This window comes from Nyctibius grandis, chromosome 8 (assembly GCF_013368605.1).
Source record: "Nyctibius grandis isolate bNycGra1 chromosome 8, bNycGra1.pri, whole genome shotgun sequence".
Classification (NCBI taxonomy): Eukaryota; Metazoa; Chordata; class Aves; order Nyctibiiformes; family Nyctibiidae; genus Nyctibius; species Nyctibius grandis.
Genome location: NC_090665.1, coordinates 49,016,113 through 49,035,946, shown reverse-complemented (window position 1 = coordinate 49,035,946; position 19,834 = coordinate 49,016,113). Strand labels below are relative to the sequence as shown.

Genomic DNA, 19,834 nt, shown 5'->3' with positions numbered 1-19,834 from the left:
TACTTTGAGTGCTCTCTACATTTTGTGCTCTATTGCTCCTGGTATCAGGTTGTAAATAAAGCGATCGGTTATTTCCAAAGTGCATAAAAGTGATTTTTAAGTAATGAACATTAATCATTCCAGGAAGCTCAGCCCTACCCCTAGCCCTTCCCATCTATTGTCCTGATTTCTGCCTGTTACAAAGCAGCTTCAGCTTGCTTAACTCCTGCCCTTCCAAATACATCTTCCTCTTAGGGGAACAAGCATAGACTTAACTTGAAGCCTTCATACAAAAGTCAGGCATTTCCAGCACTGTTTTTTTTAACACTCTGTTGAAATACCCAGCATTTTCTTATGGAGTGCTGCCTGGTGACTCCTAAAGAGAGAGGAGACAGGAAAAAAAGGGAATTAAGTGGTAAAAAACTAATGAGGCCAAAATCCTTAGTCAAGAGCTAGTGCCTGAAGTATGACAGCTTCTTGAATCATATGCTTATTTACCTAATGTGGTATTTGCTCCTTAACTGATTACTTTTAAGTTCAGTGGAACTACTAGGGGAAGGTTTTTTTAAAAAGGGTAGAGTTTGAAACACAAACCTGGTGTTTGAAAATGAGAAGAGCTACAGGTAAAAACTTCAGTGACTAAGGGGGAAACACTCCTTTTTCATCACTTCTCACCGGTCGGATCAGGCAGACCTTGCTCTGACTCGCAGATTAAGTGGTAGAAGCGGTGACTGCTCCCTGGTAATCTCAAGTGCTGGTAGGCAGCCACAATTTTTCAGTCTGTAATGTTTTTACTGAGTTTGCAAACACTGGACTAAAGGGAAAAGGCAAAACAATAAGATGATGTAAAAGTGCTTTTTTATTTGGTATACCTCACGTGTGTGTATAAACTGCTCCCAGGTTCTTAGGTCTGGATTCACACTTGTGACAAAGGTGAGGACCTCAGCAAAAAGAAATGGGGGTGGGGAAGGGTGGGAAGTGAGATCTCCATACCACGGCATGCACAGCTGCCGCGGATTTGTTGCTGATTAATAATTAGTAAGAATCTGATGTCCTCAGTTGTGTCCTCAGCTGTGGTTTCTAGCCTTGCTTCATTGTGGATTCGTACCAAATGTTGAGCTGTGCCTCAGGGAAGCGCCGCTGTTGAAGGCACAGGGTTCTGCTTTGTCCTCCCGTTTGTGGGAGGGTGTTGTGGCCAACGCTGCGAGCCGAGCTGGATGATGGAAACCAGGCAGAGCCCAGCTGTGAGCTGAGGTCGGTGTGGGAATGGCAGTTTCCATCTCGCACAAAGGTCTGGCTGCGAAGGTTTGCAGCAGTCGGAGCAGGCTTGTCCTGCCCGGCGGGGAGATGCGAACGGCTCCGCTCCCCTTCGGGGCACCATTTCGGCGTCGCGGCTTCCACCCTGCAGCGCCGGCCGGGAAATGGCGGCGGCCGGGGCCGCGCCGAGCCGGGCCGGGGGAGGCGGTGGCCGCCCAAGCGCTCCGCGGGGCGGCTGCCGGAGCCGCAGCCCCGCCTGAGGCCCCGCGCCAGGCCCCGCCTGCTCGGCGTGCGGCGGCGGCCCGGCTCCAGCGAGGGATGGCGGCGGCGCGGAGGGACCCCCGCGCTGGGTTCAGGCAGGCGGAGGCGGGCCCCGCCGTGCCGCAGGGGCTGATCCGGGCGGCGCGGAAGAGCGGGCAGTTAAACCTGTCGGGCCGGAGCCTCAGCGAGGGTGAGAGGGGGGAGCCGGCCCCGGGCCCGCGGGGAGCCGGCGGGACAGGGCGGCGGTGGGCCTGCCGCCCGCGCCTGCCTTCCTGCGGCGGTGGGAGCCCGGGGAAGGCGGCTGCGCCTGTGCCGAGCCCCGGCTCTCCTGAAAAGCGCCCGGCTCTTGAGCCGAGGGAGCAGGCGCCGCGTTTGCAGGTGCTGGGTGTTCCTCCCGTGCCTTGGGTTTACGCTTGGCGATGCCATGCGGGCAGGACGGGAAAAATACAGAGGGAGCAACAGCAATGAGTATTTCCTGCCGTCTGTTTGCAGCTCAGCTTACTCTTGGCCGTTGCTGGCAGATTTCCATCAGCTTGTTATTGTCAGCTCCAAAAAAGCATCTCTAGAAAAACACCTGACTATATGTGTGTATGTATATATGAAAAGCACTATGACAGTGGAAGCTTGAGAGTAAAGACCAGGATTTAGTTGACAAGTGTATGTTTGTGTATGTAGTGCCTCAACATGTGTGGCGGATAAATTTGGATACTCCAGAGGAAGCTCATCAAAATCTCTCTTTTGGCGCCGTGGATCGCTGGTGGGAGCAAACAGATCTGACCAAGCTGATACTCGCCTCAAACAAACTGCAGTGTCTTTCAGAGGATGTCAAACTTCTGCCCGCGCTCACTGTTCTGGATGTAAGTACAACGATCCCATTGTGGTAGGGCTGTACTCTCTCTGTAGAAGATGGGAAAACATGGTCTTAGATCTTTGTTTTCTGTTTCCCTGCAGTGATGGATGTGTAGAAGTGGCATTGGTGTATTCTCAGGGTAAAGAAAAGCTTGTTACAAATCACTGATAGTATACCAGTTCATAGGCTGATGGTGGGTACTGTTCTGTAGAAAGATCTAGGAAGTTTTATTATGGAACCACCTTTCCTGCACACCCACCCCGCCCATCTTACCTAATCTCTTATCATTTGCTATCAGTTCAGTAGAATTTTGACAGATTGGCAGTTGTGATGCTGCTGTTGGTAATTGTGGGTTGGATGAGGCTTTGAGCAACCTGGTCTGGTGGAAGGTGTCCCTGCTTGTGGCAGGGGTTTGGAACTAGATGATCTTTAAGGTCCCTTCCAACCCAAACCATTCTATGATTCTATGTACATAGCTATTACTTTTATACAAAATTATTCTGTGTATTAGGTTAGCCTGATTTGTTTCTGGGGTAGGGAAAGAAAACCTACAAGGTACAAATTAATAACTGTATTCTAAAAACTTTTATTTTCCAGGTGCACGATAATCAACTGACATCGCTTCCTTCTGCTTTAGGACAATTAGAAAATCTTCAGAAACTTGATGTCAGGTAAGTGCATGTTGCAAAAGTGGAACATGAGAAATATCACAGTGCCTTTCACAGTGGGAATAAGAGAGTGCAGTATATCAAATTTTCTTTCAGAAAATTAATTTCAGATTTTTAACTAGAGAATATTAGTATGTTGAGAGTTGTAAGTTTTGGATCAAAACTGATGGTCTTAGGTTAGTTAAAATTATTTTCACTGTTACTCACAGTCTTGCTTGTAAGGTGAAAGCAGTGGTATCTTGAATAATCACACAAAAGCAATATCTATATTCGTGTGCCTCAGTCTGGCAATTTTGTTTTAAAGGAACAAAAATACTTTTTGTCATGAATAATATACATTGGAAATAATTGTGTAGATCTTGTTCATACTGGCAAATTCATATTCTATTTACTGGAGTAATTTTGTAAATTTGTGCACGAGGAGAAAGTGGGCATGCTGCCTCTGTATGTATGAATTACATCAAACACAAGAGTGTAAGTTCCAGTTGGAATATTGTAAATTCAGACGGGGATTAAAAGTATTCTTGAACAAATAAACAAACATAATTAATTTATTCTAGGAAACTAATCCATTGTAGAGGGCTGTAACAGTTGTAGGAGAGATTTTTCTTAAAGGTGAGGGTATCCTGAACAGCAAGCATATGTGCATGCTGCAGTGTGAGGATGTTTTGCAGAAACCTGTCTCACTGTAGGTGTAATTAACAGTTAGTCTGTGCCAGCACGGGATAGCCAGCGTATCTGATGCTGGATGTGCTTCATACTTGCTCTAGGGTCTGAAGAGTTTGTGTTTCAACAGGTTGTGTAAGGCTAAGATAATCCTGCTGGTACGAGTGGTGTAACTCTGGTTTGGATAGTGTCCGATGCAAGAGAAGTGTTCTTTATGCAGTTATGTTCTTAAAACTGCTTTTTGCCTTTGTGTTCCGTGTTTTAATACTAGCCACAACAAACTGAAAAGTATCCCAGAAGAGTTGCTGCAGTTGTCACATTTGAAGAGCCTTCTTCTTCACCACAACGAGCTGAGTCACTTGCCGGATGGATTTGGACAGCTTGTCAGTTTAGAAGAATTAGTAAGTTACAACTTTTTGAAAAATATTTATTTATGCAGAAAGGCTGATTTATCCATGTTTTGCTACTGCTAATTAAAAAAAGCATAGCTTAGATAGCAGAACTTTGTGAATATTCTAATAACTTGTGTACATTGTCAGTTATTACATGGTGGGTTAGTGTTTTTTTTTTTGTTTGAAACCAAGTTTTGCTCTTGATTTGCCAAATATTTTAAGAAAAATCAAGTCCCTTGTGATCTGTCAGTCATGGGAGACTTGTTTCTTCTGTTCACATTTCTGCCAGGGAGATCCTGAAGATGTCAGCCATCTAATTTTAATGTTCTGCCAGTAATTAACTTTGCAGTAACAGTACTCATGGGATATTTTAAACATCTCTATTTCTAACCTCTTTCTTTTTTTAATCTTCAGGATCTGTCCAACAACCATCTCACAGACATTCCAACAAGTTTTGCTTTGCTCATTAACTTGGTGCGACTCAATTTGGCTTGTAATGAACTCAAGAACCTGCCTGCAGATATCAGTGCGATGAAAAGTAAATTAGTTTCCTCAGATTATTAAATGCTGTACAGCCAGTTCTGTAGTTATGTTCAGAAATGTAGTGCATGTTATTCAGGATTTTAAAAATATATTCTTAAAGAGTTACTGTACTCTCAAGAATATTAATTCAGAATTATTTAAAAAAATCAGCTGTGGCTACTGCATATCAAACTTGAGTCCTCTTATGGTTCATATTTCTTGATAATTGGGACACAGAATGATTATAAAAGTGTAAGGATTAATATTGTTCTGCTTAGGAGCTGTTAGCCTTAGACTGCAATAAGCAGTTTGACAATTTTGTTTCTTTATTGCACATTTTGAGTGGCAAATAAAGCACAAATGAGAGACAGCTGAAATTATTGGAGAGAAAGAACTCATAAATTAGAGAGTGATAAAATTGAATTCTAATGTTTGAATATTAAATATCAAGCTGACTCGTGGTTGATATGAAATGCATACATTGGTATAAGTGGCAGATATACAGGAACAGGTGGAAGACTGCCAGCTTTTATAAATGCTATAGAAATTACCTGCAGATCTTTCTGAGATGGTCTACAGTGTTAGACCCTTCCTTGTTCCCTCCAGTCCCATACTCTAAAGAAGAGCCAGTATTTGGCAGTGTCATTGAAAGCATTCCAGAATGTCTTATGAAGAACAAATGAAAAGCTGATGCCTTATTTTTGGAAATGTTGATGCTAATTGATTTTATTTCCTCCAAAACTCTGATTGGCAAAATGTTGTTACATTTATTCTAAAAAAAAGGATATTTATGCTTCTGTAGGAAGTGACTTTTATCTTTGTTTTCAGTTTGTCACTTGCATGCTTACTTCTGTAGGCTTGAAACAACTGGATTGTACTAAAAACTACCTGGAAACCGTACCTTCTGAATTAGCAACTATGGCATCTTTGGAACAACTTTATCTGAGAAAAAATAAATTACGTTCCTTACCAGAATTTCCCTCATGCAAATTACTGAAGGTAAGGTTTGAAATGGTTGGTGTACTGTAAATGTATTTGCTGTAAACTTTTAAAATAGTGACTGTTACTTTAAACACAAATTTTTGTGAGTTGCTGTGATCCAGAGTTGATAATTCTATGTTTAGAACTTCATTTATTACATCCCCATTTGCAATGAATCTTACTGTCCACATAGGTCAATCGTGAGGTCATTTGGAAGACAAATTTGCAGCAGTACTCTTCAGATTTGGGAAATAAAATAAAATTTAGAAGCGGAATGACTGAAAAACTAGATCTAGTATTGTCTACAACAGTTATTTTTTATCTCTAGGAATACTTTCTGGACAAATTTACTTTGTTCATTATATTTTTTTTTTTACTTTGTAACTGCAAAGAAAGTATACTTTTTTTTTCCTTTTACAATAATCAGATCTTGCAGATATTTTGTAACCTTAATTCCTGATAGGTTTAAAATTGAAAATCGTCTGCCTCAGAACATCAGAAATTTGTTACTTGACTAATAGAAAAGTGATTGGGCCAAGTGAATGCCTGTATCACTGTGTTGTTTCCAATGACCAAATGCATCAAAGAATGCAGATACTTTAGTTCTGCATAACTGAACTCAGCAGTTAAAACCCCAGATATTTCAGCATTTGTTAACAAAATTCATGTTGGTGTGTAAAATTCAGTGTCTTAGTGCGTCCAGCAGCATGTGTACACTCTTTTTGGTCTAAAGAACCATTCAATTTTTCCATTATAAGTGAAACATTTCCAAGGGGGAGATGGAGAGCTGCCCTCTAAACTTCCTCTAACTTGGAATTTAAGAAACTTTTTAAGTGAAGATGTCATTGACAAGTTCTTGACAAAAGTGGAGGGCATTTATTCCTAGCTTGGAAATGGAACTTAAAGCTGAGGGTTCTGTGATGGTTTCAAAAAAGCTAAGTTCAGACTCGTGTCTCTGGATCTTTGGAGGCTTTGGTGTTTCATATGCAGATGAAAGGGAATTGAGATCTAGATTTTCTCCATGTCATTGTATGTTTTTGCCAATGTCATGATTTAGGAGATTAGTAAGTTATGAAGGAATTTTACTAGAGTAACATAACTGTGGGTGATCTTTGTTTCCGTAGGAATTACATGCTGGTGAAAATCAGATAGAAATATTAAATGCAGAGAACCTGAAGCATCTGAATTCCCTCTCTGTATTGGAACTTAGAGACAACAAGATAAAATCAGTTCCTGATGAAATTACTCTGCTTCAGAAGTTGGAGCGTCTTGACCTCACCAACAATGATATCAGTAGGTAATATTAAACACTGCGTTACGTCTGTGATGAGGCGTAGCTAATGACATCTAATGACAACCAATTCTATAGCTGATGTATTTCACTTTGTAAAATGTAATTAAAAAAGGTCTCAATCATAAAATGAAGGAACCTTTTCTGTGTTGTGTAATTGCTATGATCAAACTGTGCCTTTCTTAAATGTAATATGTTCTGTGTCTTTTTGGTTGAACCTGAGCTTCGGCATACTGGGCCATTGACAAAGCATTGGAAAGTCTTTATAAAATTGTTTTGAAGCTGCTTTGAAATGAGTTGCTTCCGTTTGCAGATTGCCTTATGCATTGGGGAACCTTCCTCAGTTGAAATTCCTGGCATTAGAGGGAAATCCTTTGAGAACCATTCGAAGAGACCTTCTGCAAGTAAGCACTATAGACAGTGTGTAAAGTTTGGTTATGTTGCATACGTACATTATCCAAATTGTGTAGCCAAAGCATTGGAAGAAATGAGAAAACATCCAGATTTCAAGTAGCCTGTGCAACTTTAATCCATCTCTTTTGTGTTTATTGTGATTCGGATACTCTTGCCACTGGAGTCTGATGCAGTGTGTGAGACCATGAGCACTGTGGAGTAAAGCAGGTCGTTGCTTTATAGGAGCTGTTTCTCATTTGCTACAGAAGTTATAATATATATTGGGAATGAAGCAATGGATGTCTAGGGAAAAAAAGGGTAAGGCAGCTGTCTGCTGCCTAATCCTGTTGCAGTGCTAGGCGAGTACTTTACATCGGGCTTTTCCTACATGAGCATGGATTTCTGTTTTTCATTTCCTGCTTGCCTGAATTAAGGATCTAGAATTCAATTTCCAAAGCATATTTGATTGCCATTGCTCAAAATGCATCTGCCATCTGATGCACTGTGTTTTCTTACGGATAACCTACACCTGAGGTCTGTGTTTTCTCTGTAGGTAACCAGTGAAGTGAAGGTTTGAGTTGTGCCTGAGAAAACAAGTACATAGGGCATCGGGGGGCTGGACTGTGGGAATTACAGCTGCTTTAGAATTCCCTTTATTTTTCCCCAGCAGGCCCCTCTCCTCATTGGTGGTATACATTACTGCTTTCTGTGCTTTTGCCAGTGTTACAAAATAAATGTTTACAAAGCACTGGGATTCCCTAAAAATAAGCAACACTGAAGCCTCTCTGTTGAAATGAAATTGTGTAATATCTGTCAGAAGAGAGAAAACATCATGTATCTGATTCAGTGAGCATTGTATGCACTAAATTAATGAGCAGGGGTTCTGTGGTTGGAAGTCGTACATGATTCCAGAGCTCAAAGTTGGCTTAAAATGTACACACAAAGGAGTCTGAGTTAGAGTTGGCTGGCTACTTTAGTTCTGGTATTCCCTAGCTTCTGAGGATTTGCTGTCTTTCAGATATATGAGCATAGATGTGTGTAATTTCTTGTGTATATTTCAGATTTGTAGCAAACAACAGGTACAAGGACTCCAGGATGACATTTTATACTTAAATTGTCTTGATCCATTACCAACACTGTAAATTCCTATAACTGGAATTTTATATACCTATCTAGATCTTTTTACACTTGATTTAGAGGAGTAATTGATAAAGCTTTTTGAATTCCCCATGCACTTCTTAGCAGCAGGTGAGTACTGAGATTCAAGGATTGGGAAGTGCTGGGGGTAGGTATAGTCTAGCAGGCACAGAATCTTCTCGTGTCCATCCCTGCTCCGTCTCATCTTTTCCTTTTCCTCAGACCTCTCATTCAAGTCCCAAACCCATTCTTATTTCTTGAGAAGTTTCCAGTCATCTTCTGTTAAATCCTAGTCTCTCCTTTTTGCAGAACATGACATCACCTGGCTGTTGAGCTTTGTCTTATTGTCTGCTTTCCTCTCCACGCAAGCCATGTGACTGTTACTCAGCTTTCTGTTTGACCTTCACCTTTTCCTTAAAAGTTTCCAGGTTCTTCCCTGTTGGCTTCTCTTGTCTTGCTGAGCTCAGCACATGCCACACTTAGCCATGCCTGCAGTCAGTCCCAGTCTCCTCTGGCCTCTCTTTCTCAGTCTTTTGTCTTCTGTTGTCTCACCAGGTTCCTTGTGAGAGTTCCTTCCTTTCCCACTTCACATTTCTTTTATCCCCTCTGCGTTCAGATCAGTCAGGCTCTTATTGTGTGTAATATAGTTGTCAGCTAGAAGGAGAAATGTTAATTCATATTCAGCACTACAGGTCAGTCCCTGGTTTTAAAGCCTCAAGGAGAAGCATGTAAATTTGTAAGGAAAACATAGCTTTACCCTAAAACAAACGGCTGGATGAGATTATGCTTAATTACTCATAGATCATGCAGGTAGTAACTGTGTTTGACCAGTAGCAGTGGCTACAAGAGGATTGAAAGTCAAATCATTGGAGAATCCAGCTGTTAAAAATCCATGCAAATTATGTAAACTGCAGTGTTTTTCCCAGAGTTTATAATTTTGAACATATAAAGTTACCAGAACACTGAACAATCAGATTGCTTGGCAAATTTTGAATTTCTTCTCCAAGGCATAATTGTTTTAGGTATTTTTAAAGAGAAGATTAAGTTTATTTGAACATTTTTTCCTTGTTCTTGGAACTGGCTAACTACTTTAGATAAAAAGCTAAAAATGTGGAGCCTGAGGTAGTGACACAGGATTGGAAATTTTCAGCTGGAATAAACAAAATTGTAAATAAACAAGTTCATAAGCTGCTGCGAAGAGGGTTTTTCTGTGGGAAGCATTAGGTGGCTTTTATAGTCCACAGTGCTGTGGGCTGCACCTGTGTGATTGGAACTGTCCTCATTCATCGTCATACAGCTATGTACACCCTGGCTGGCAAATGCTTACTGAGGTTCTTTTTTTTTTTTTTTTAAAGAAAGGCACCCAGGAACTTCTGAAATATCTAAGAAGCAAAATCCAAGGTATGTTGCTACATTGAATTGCATTTTAAAGAGAATCTTTGTAAGAAATTAAAATAAATTAGAACCTACGGAACGCAGCTATTTCAATGCAGGTTCCCCCAGTTGTCCTGCAATAATAGTTTTATTCACTCAACAGTTTGCTCTGATATTTCAGTGCTGTTTCTTTTTTTATTATCTAATACTGAATAACAAACATTCCTTATTGAGGGTTATCATTTAGAATAATAATCATAAGTATTTTTTCCCCTGATCCCTTTATGCATTTTGCATGAGGAATTCCAGTAGCTTTTTTTATTTTTCCTCTGAACATCATGGGAAGTTTACCTAAGGGGTTCTTTTTAAGCTTGCCATCTGTCTGCTGGCTTGGTCACTATGCTGTGACCGAGAGCAGGTGATAGTTTGCAAAGGTATTATGTATTATTCATTCATGTATAACATGGGGAGGACAGTCCTGTGATTCCCAGAAAGTACGTGCATGAAAAAGTCTGGTGATGCCATGAGGTCTACCTCATAGCTGACTAAGAATATAAAAAGTTTTGGAGGAGAAAGTAACTGGTTATTTTAAACATCGTTCTAATCCTGGCGTGTTAGAATTCATCTTTCTGCTCTCTAAGAATCGTGATCCCAACATTCACTATAGAAATAATTAAAAAGTCATAAAGCAGAAAATAAGATGGAGTATTTCAAGGGGATTACTTCTCTGTGCAAATGCTGTGTGTTTTTTGCAGAATCCTCTCTTGGGTTCAAAGCTCTGCCTCTCTGGATTAAAAAGCACATAGATGATTCTGTGTCACATTTCTCTGACAGATACAGGTACTTGGTAGAAGTGAACTGATAGTATTTAAAAAGCAGACAAAAAAAGTTGATAGCTGCTTCTATGCACTCAAGTCACTTTCCAGATGGATACCTGGGCTTCTAAATCACTGAGATATTTTTGGTGTTTTAATTTTTTCTTTTTGTTCTGTGTTTTCTAAACAAAATAGTGGAGATGACAGTTTATTTTTTATTACATAGGAAACAGGCTGTCAGAGACTTTAAGTAACTTGCACGCTGAGAAGATAAAATCCTTTCAGAACAGGACTTCAATTTACCGTCTTTAGAAATCTTCATCTTAAGTTTTAAAACATAAAGTAGGCAAAATGACCAAGTTCACTGGTCATGTTAAATATAATATGGAAATGATTATGCTGCACTTAAATGGCAAAAAATGCTTAATTTAGAAGGGGCTTTGATAATATATGCGAGCAAATTTTATTGAAAAAAGTATGTATGAATTTTCCTTTTTGTTAAGTGGGTTTTCTGTCCGTCTGCCAGAGGATGGCAGTATTAATTAGGCTACTGCAGTGTATAAAATTGCTTCAAAATGTCAGGTTCAGTGCAAATCTGACATATTAACTTGACAAAAATTAATTGGATGCTGGCGTGCATACTCAGAAGCTTACCTGGTGAACTATAATAGACAATATAATTGTGGATAATAAAATTAGCTAGTGTCTTGCATGTACAGCAGTGCTTATGATTTTACTCTACCTGTCATGGCATCTAAGCTGGAGCTAAACCAGTAGCAGTCCTATTTCTATAGAGGTTTGAAATGGAAAAAGTCCCTCTCCTCCCCACCCCCTCTAAAAAAGAAACCAAAAAGCCAGAAACCCAAGATTACAAAAAACCCTTACTAGAAAATTCTTGAAATACACTGAATCGGATTATACACAGTTGAGCCAGCATACAGGAAGAGTTAAAAGGGTGTGATGGCAGGTGACAGGGACACTAAACCTCCCCATCTAGGTCGTTCAGCCCACCACGTCGTGCTGCACCCTGTAGTTTGTGTGACTGTATGTATATGTTATCTCTAGATGCTGTAACTATCCCAAGTGAAGAGCCTCCAGTGACAGCCATGACTCTTCCAAGTGAGTCAAGGATTAACATGCACGCCATAACTTCACTGAAATTATTGGAATATAGGTATGTGTTTTGAAATATTACCTATTTCTAAAGTCGTCAGAACACTTTCCTATTTTTTGCAGGGTTTTGTTTTTTTTTCCTTCATGATATACACCAAACTGTCTGCAAATCCTGCTGCATTTGTGGATTTTTCACGTTAACTTGCGTGCTCAGGAATAGGCAGATTTGATTTGCAGGGGTTTTTAATTCTTTGTATTACCAAATATTCCGCACTAACGTTCCTCTTAATGCACTGAAACGCTTCATACCTTCAGGTGCTTTTAGTACCTTTTAAACTTTAGCAGTTTTCATTAAGTCTCAGAACATCTTGTGGTAGGTGAGTCTCTCTTCATTTTTTTTCTTATATGTAACCAACAATGTAACTTGTTAAGTTGGGAAAGGGGAAGAAAACCCTGTTTGCTGAGAACTGGGTGAAACATGCAGTCCTGCTGAGAGGTGGAACGTGGACAGGACCTCACTGGTGACAGGGCTGGGATGGCTCTGGTCACCACAAGTGTTCAGGAGCTCCAAACTGAGTAGTTACCTGAGTTACACATTACTCTGCTGAGGATGTTTCCTGAATTGAGTGGGGGAAATCTGTTTCATGCCAATCTTGCTGCACTTTCTGGGCCAGTGTGCATCATTCACACGTTTGTTGAGGTAGTGACATAACTCAGCTCTTGCTGATTTTTCTAGAAGCAAGATAACAGATCAAGGTGCCAGTGTGAAATGTTACTGCCCAGATGCCGTGGTGCATGGTGCAGTGATTGGTAGCTTTCTGATCAACAGTCCTTCAAGGACTTCAAATTGTAGATGTTTATATATCTATTTTACCACTCATTTTTTTCCAAAAGAAGATGAAAACATCTTGTTAATAAATAGGACATGATGAACTTGTTCGTATTACTCAGCTAAATGCTTTTCATTGTTCAGTGAGAAACAGGCAGCTGTGATTCCTGATGAAATGTTCGATGCAGTCAGAAGCCATCCTGTCACCACTGTCAACTTCAGCAAAAATCAGCTGAATGAAATTCCTCCAAGGTACCTTTGTAAAGGTTGTTCTCGGTGTTACTTTCTTTTCTACTTTGTTCCTTAGCACGTTGTGTTTTTCCTAATCAAGTATATTTACACTTTATACCCTGTATACACACACACACACACACAAATGGAAGTATAATGGAGATGCTGAATACAACACTTGCATTTCTCATATGAGTGGCCTTCATTGATTAACATGAGGATGTCAGTAAAAAGAAGCTTGGCTGTACTCAGTGGTGCTTTCAGTACGTGTCAGTTTTCATCTTGCTTTGCTAAGCGTTGTTGAAATGAACAAGGGGAGACTGCTGTGACTCCTCATAGTAATGGAGTGCTGTGCTTAACTACAGTGTAGCATTGTTTTCTCTACAAAGCGGTCTTTTTTCCCCCATGAAGATAATCCTTGTGGATTCACTATTGGGTGATAGCTTTGCACTATAGCTGAGGTTCTATTTAAGTTCAGTTTCTTCAGATAGCATAATTGTTTTTTTTTTAATGAAGCCTGAACAATTTCCATGCATCTTTTCTTGGTAGGTTTTGTGTCCCATCACACAGCGTTTGATATTATTGCACTTTTTACTTCATCCACAGTCAAGGAAGAGCTTTGTATTGACGCTGACGGGAATAAATAGTCTTTTTGTGTAAGGAGGAAGGTTACTGCATCTCTGGTAGCCCAAGAAAATCATGAAAGCTCATTTTTAAGGTTACCACCACATTTGTGGGGGTAACTTATGTCCATTCTTGGACCCAAGTGTGCTGAACATTTAACCTTTAGCACATAGAACTTGAAGAAGTGCTCACTCTTTCTCATAGGAAAAAAATCTCTTTTCAGATAAGGCTTGTGCTTCCCATGCTTTTTCACTGTATTAGAGGCTGTTGCATTCACTGGGGAGGAAGGTGCAGCTGCTAGGTGCCAGAGAGTTCAGTGGCAATCCAGACAGGAGAGATGAGTATTTTCTCATTTAATTACCTTTTGTTTTTAGGGCTAAACCAGAGATTCCATTATAGGGATTCAATAACTAACTTTTTGAGCTTTTAAACATTTTATAATTGCATGTAATAGGAGATCAGTGGAACAGAAACCAAAGGTGGAAATAAAATAACAATCTATTTGTTTGACTGCTAAAGAAGATCAGCAGTCTTTTTAGACTGCTTTTAGACTGCTTTTAGAGTCTTTTTGTTAAAACTTTTACAGGGCAGGAGATGACAGTGATGGTCATCTGTGCCATAGTTCCTGAAATACCTCTTAACTGCATTTAAGTGAGTAGGCTTTTGCAGTACAGTTTGCTCTCCTAATAGAAAAGTGCTTCTGAGCTTTGTCTGTACATCAAGGGTAAGATGCCAGGACAGGCAGCTTTCACAGGTGAAGTTTCCATTATCGTCACTCCACAAAATTCCTTCTGAATTGTCAAGAAACAGAGAATGTCCTTGATTTGTAGAATAAGGCAGGTTTTTTTCAATAACTTAGAAAACAGAGTGCTTACATAATAAAAGTATATTCCTATTGGTTTCAGGATTGTGGAGCTGAAAGACTCGGTTTGTGATGTCAGCCTTGGCTTCAATAAAATCTCATCCATTTCCTTGGAGCTTTGCATGCTCCATAAATTGACACATTTGGATATCAGGTTTGTGACGTGTGTTGGGCTTCCTTTCTCGGTAACTTATTTTCGTGCCTGTTTAAAGCAGCCATCTGTTACAGTGGAGTGGTGGTACTGAGATAATTTTTCATCTCCCCAAATGCCTCCATGGCAATTCAATGACCAGCAGATCTGAAATAGCAAGTGGCCTAGATTTAGGCATTGGTTAAAGAAAAAACACAAAAACCAAGCGGACAAGCTCTGAGACTTGCTGGGATGAAAGGTCTTGCCTCAGTCATAAAAGGCTCTCAGAGATGTTAAGTTGCTCTTTAAAAACACCCCACCACCACCCCCTAAAAAAGAAACTCACACCAAAAAATCCTGGAGGATATGTGGGAAGTAGTACAGGGAAGGTACAAACCCCTTGCGCTAACTGAAACTGTCTATAGGTATTTTATTTTATTTGCAGTGGATAGTTACTGCAGTTTTACCTTCTCTAGCTTCTGAAAAATGCTCCTTGCATTTGTTTAGACATCAGGATCAGCTCGCTGGCATTTGTTCTCTTTGGTGTTTCACAAAATGAAAAGCAGCAAAGCAGAGTCACAGGGACAGGTCTTGTCTTTGGTTTGGTTTAAAGTAGTCTGCCTGTGGTGTGAGGTAGTCAAGTAATCTGTCTGTGCCTGGAGAGAGTCCTGCCAGGGGCCACCAAGATGCTGAAGGGTGTGGAGCATCTCTCTTGTGAGGAGAGGCTGGGAGAGCTGGGGCTGCTCAGCATGAGCAGAGCAGGCTCAGGGGATCTCACCCACATGTATAAACACCTGCAGGGAGGGTGCTGAGAGGATGGAGCCAGGCTCTGCCCAGTGGTGCCCAGGGCCAGGACCAGAGGCCATGGGCATGTACTGAGACGCAGGAGGGTCCTTCTGAACATCAGGAAGCACTTTGGCACTGTGAGAGTGGCCAAGCGCTGGCACAGGTTGCCCAGGGAGGTGGTGGAGTCTCCATCCTTGGAGATGTCCAGAACCCACCCAGACATGGTCCTGGGCCACCTGCTCTAGGGACCGGAGCAGATGAGCTCCGGAGGTCCCTGCCAAGCCCAGCCCGTGATTCTGTGACATGTAGGAGTTAGGCTGAAGACTGTGGAACTGGATGATAACAGGATATTGATGAGGGAACGAGGTTGAGTATCTCAGTGATTAAGAATTTAGGTCTAAGTCTGGTCTTTATTTTCCTATAAGGGCTCTCTGTGTCACCCTCGGGAAGTACCTTGTTTGTCCTTGCAAATCCCTGTCTTCCTCGTATTTAAGAAGCTTCTGAATGGCTTCCTGTTGTGGGAGACACTAGGGTAACAGCAGCCATAAACGGGTTTGTTACAGCAGTTGGATACCAGGCTAAATGACTTTTGAAGAGGTTTAGAGCTACCCTACTGATTCACTTTGGCACCAGGACCCACGGAGCTGAATTGCCAGGCGGGTTTGTGGAGTTGTTAGATGCTTTGAAATACTTGGAGATCTTTAGAGGACAGACCAAAATCTCCTGCTGGCAGAAGTGAGGATGCAAACCTGGCTTGCACTAGCGAGCATCTGTACCTGAGCATGGTCTTGACCCATTTATGAAGCAATTAACTGGTGTAAGACAGCATGTTAGCACTGATAAATATGCACATTCTGTCTCTGTGGATTCTTAACTAAAACTTCATAGAAGTTAGTGATTATTGTTTGTCTTCGTTTGATACACAGAAACAATTTTTTGACAACTTTACCTGAGGAAATGGAGGCACTGACAAGACTGCAAGTAATAAATCTTTCTTTTAATAGGTGAGCAACTATTTAGGTTTTTATATGTTTTTTTAATACAATTATAAAAAGACCTAGGCCGAATTCAATATGATTGTCCTGTGATGTAAGAATGAGGAGGCACTTGATCAACTAGCTGTGAGCTTAAAACCCATGAAGCAAATACACTTCTTTACACAATGGGTGGTGTGTGGGGTAAAATAACGGATGCTTTCTCCTTTCAGAGCAGCATGTTTAAACATTCCCCTTAAATAAACAAAGCTAAAATGCTGTCTGATTTTAAAGGCTGCTAAGTTTTTGAATGCCCTGTTTCTGGCTTTCATCGGTTTGCCTCCTTTTTCTTCTCGAAGGTTTAAAGTGTTTCCCAGCGTCCTGTATCGCATCTTAGCACTGGAGACTATCCTGCTCAGTAACAATCAGGTTGGGTCCATAGACCCTCTGCAGCTAAAGAAGATGGACAAGCTTGGAACACTGGACCTTCAGAACAACGACCTCCTCCAGGTGCCACCAGAACTTGGAAACTGTGAAACTCTCAGGTGTGTCTTTTAAGTGGTGACCTGTTTTATAAAAATATATTCTGACTGATTCCTTCAGGGCGTGTTTTGTCAGAGGAAGAAGTACTGATCAGCAGTATGTTTGCTCGTAGGTCTCAGTGCACTAAAAGGGTCTCTCTTACTATTTGTAAAGCAATGCAATTTCTTCCATAGTTCCTCAATATTGTAGAGAATTGGGGGCGTCGTTTCATGATTTTTAAAAAAATGGAAAGGTTATGTGGGCTTGTGTAAATCTCATGTTAGAGCCAAAGCCCTTTACCTTGTCTGTATGTACAGACCCACTGCTGGTGCACCTATAGACAAGCCAGGCCATCCAGGTAGGTGAGCCATAGCACTGCCTGTCAGGTAATACATTTAGCTCCTCACCTGGGTGTGTAACTCACGTTGCCACAAAAAGAGGCTAAAATTCTCTGAGTAATGTGTTAGGAGACGTGACTGTGCATATCCTCACATATTACACCTCAAAGAAGACAGTTATGCACAAGCAGTCCATCTTGTCAAAGACAACAAATTGCTGGTCCCTGTGGTTTTCTCCTTTAAGGACATTTGCCAGGGGGGCTTCAAAAATACAAAACAAAACACCACCCCCACCCCCCAGGCGAAACCCTGCGCAGAGATTTCCGTGTACCAACGCCCAGCAGGCTAGCAGCTAAGCTACAGAGCGGAGGGTTACGATTTGACATAGTTTTCCCCTTTTATTGTGTCATTTCTGTATTTCAGAAGTTCTTTTTCTTCTGGCAGAGGCCTCCTGAAGAAGTGTTGTGTGTCTACAATAACATACCACCACTGATTTATTAGCATAAATTAGGATTCCGATGTCTCTGAAGAAGATGAGTTAGTGTGAACTAGGGAAGTAGAAATGAAAATTCTTTTAGTAGAACAGAAGAGGAATTGCTTATGAATTTCAAAAGATTCAAAAATCTGTGTGCAGTGTATGAATGTGTTGGTACAAGGAGGAGTCTTTATCCAGATAACTCAAACCCTCTGTGTTTCTAGGACACTTCTGCTAGAAGGCAATCCCTTCCGCACGCCCCGGGCAGCCATCCTGGCCAAAGGAACAGCTGCAGTGCTGGAGTACCTGAGAAGCCGAATTCCTGCTTGATCCCACAGCCCGTGTCCTCGGGAATCAAAGTACAAGCCAAGTATTACCCTGTCGGCCGAATGCCGTGTGGTTTTACTGCCTTCCTCCTCCTCCATCACTATTTGTTACCCTGGCCTGTGCCATAACGCTGTTTGTACTTTGCATGTTAAGAAAGAACTCACCTGTGAAACATTTTCCCCTCGAGGCTGCGTATTTCAAGAGTGCATTTTAAAATACCACAATATATGTTTACACTTTTTGTAACGAAGAATGCCGTTGCAAGCTGCCTTCACTAATAGCAACAATGTTTTTTCTACACTTAAGGTAATTTTTAAAAGAATTGTCAACATCCAAGTATTTAGGCAAAAGGCAGAAGCAGACACTTTGCTTTTTCTATGCCTGTTTATAACCTCCCGTTAAGGTGTTTAGTCTCTTCACTGCTGCCTCGACAAATTGGCTACTGGTCTGTGTGCGATGAAATGCTTGAGCCCTGGAGCTCAGTGGTGGTGGTGCGGTATGAGACGTCCTGCGGGCTGTGCTCGTGGCTCATCTGAAAGTAAGCAGAGCGGGCTGGTGTTGGTAGCTGCACTGAGACAATAAATGTTTCCTGCTGGATGTATGGTTTGGGTTATTTTAAGCACACGCTATAATTTTTCTAGCCAGTAACACTTGGATACTTTTCATGTTTTATTTAGACACACTTCCATGTCCTGAAAGTGATGCCTTTATTAATAATACTAATGCATCGTGGATATTAATAATATAAAAGGAAGGGCTGCTTGCCCTGTGGCGGCAGATCTGTGCCTTCTCTGACTGCTCCAGGCCCACGAACTGGCAGTGGGGCCGAGGCTGGTGCCGGGTGGATTCCCGCTGGGAGGTGGGTGGTGGTTGGGGTGGTTTTTAAGGTGCAGTGAGGGGGCTGGGAAGCAGCAGTGGGCTGGGAAGCAGCACTGGCTGTTGTTAGGGCCGTGTTGCTGTAGGACCCGCATTGGTGCTGCGGGGTGGGTACACACGGGGCCCCCAAGTGCTGCCAGCAGGAGGGTGTGTGGCCGGGCGAGGTGGCTGCCTGCCTGCTGGTACCAGAGCAGGGCCATCTCCCTCCCCAGCGCTGCTCTGCCCTCCGTGCCAGCACACACAAGTCAGCGCTGTCCCTGTGTACGGCTGCTGCTTCCAATTGCTGACTAAAATAAAAAGCTTTCAAGTAAAAGACATCCTCACTGAGCTTTAGGAACAGAAACATGCTGCGCTCTTCCATTCTCCTCTCCCGTCCAGCCTCTGTATGTTGGCTGCCAGGCTGACACCCGATGGGTATGTGTTTATAAGGGCAAATACGTGTACTGACAGCATTTTCCCTTCTCCACCCGTCCTTCCTGTCGCACAGCAAAATCTAATATTGGTTCAAAGTTAAACTTCCCAGGTTTTGCCTGTGTCCAGAATTGACAGAAAATACACTTACTCATCCTCAGGGGCTTCGGATATAGTGAGCACGTCTCAGCAGGAGCAGGGCTGTGCAATGCACCTCACACGCAGCCCAAGGACCAGAGCTGGCCAGCGTGGCTGGGGACACCCAAGACCTGATGCCTGGTACTCACCTGCTCTAGGAGGAGGGGCTGGGGGGCGGTGGAGGAGAGGGAAGGGGTGAGGCATTTCCTGTTAAAAACATGTGATGGCCTCTTGGTGCAGAAAGAACGATGGCTTGTTTGTGCTCGAACAAGTCACGAGCTGTTCTGCAGTGACTTGGGTGATGGAACTGCTGCTGCCCCCCCACCCCGACCATCTCTTTTGTTTCCCTCTCTTCCAGACAGCGTTTGTACCCGGCCTCAAAAAGCAGCGACCACCAAGCTTGCGAGTTTCCATGTTTGATGTCTCACCAGTAGCTACGGCTGCACGAGGGGAGCTGCTCCATTTCCAAGTCTCTCTGACGTGTCTGGTAATTAAAATGAACCTTTCCCTTAAACACCGCTTGGTTTGCTGGGAGGTGAGTAAGATGGGTGGGAAAGGTGTAGTTATGGAGTAACTGCAGCAGTTCCAGAGAGGTGGGTTGGTAACAAGTGG

The 19,834-nt window shown here is 42.1% G+C and overlaps 1 protein-coding gene across 2 annotated transcripts; it reads left to right on the top strand.

The window, feature by feature from the left end:
• The first annotated feature begins 1,539 nt into the window (after window positions 1-1,539).
• LRRC40 (leucine rich repeat containing 40) lies at window positions 1,540-18,521 on the top strand. Of its 2 annotated transcripts, XR_011048664.1 has the most exons (16): window positions 1,540-1,687; window positions 2,173-2,354; window positions 2,945-3,018; window positions 3,953-4,082; window positions 4,488-4,611; window positions 5,452-5,594; window positions 6,701-6,873; window positions 7,181-7,271; window positions 9,753-9,798; window positions 11,652-11,760; window positions 12,673-12,780; window positions 14,289-14,399; window positions 16,088-16,165; window positions 16,495-16,680; window positions 17,695-18,103; window positions 18,475-18,521. XR_011048664.1 is itself a non-coding variant. In XM_068406674.1 (15 exons), the coding sequence occupies exons 1-15, from the start codon at window positions 1,555-1,557 to the stop codon at window positions 17,798-17,800; spliced, it is 1,794 nt and encodes a 597-aa protein (XP_068262775.1). In that variant the 5' UTR covers window positions 1,540-1,554; the 3' UTR covers window positions 17,801-18,368. The 2 variants fall into 2 exon arrangements, 1 of the variants encoding a protein (XP_068262775.1); XM_068406674.1 differs by lacking the exon at window positions 18,475-18,521 and having other exon boundaries at window positions 17,695-18,368.
• Window positions 18,522-19,834: the final 1,313 nt, after the last annotated feature.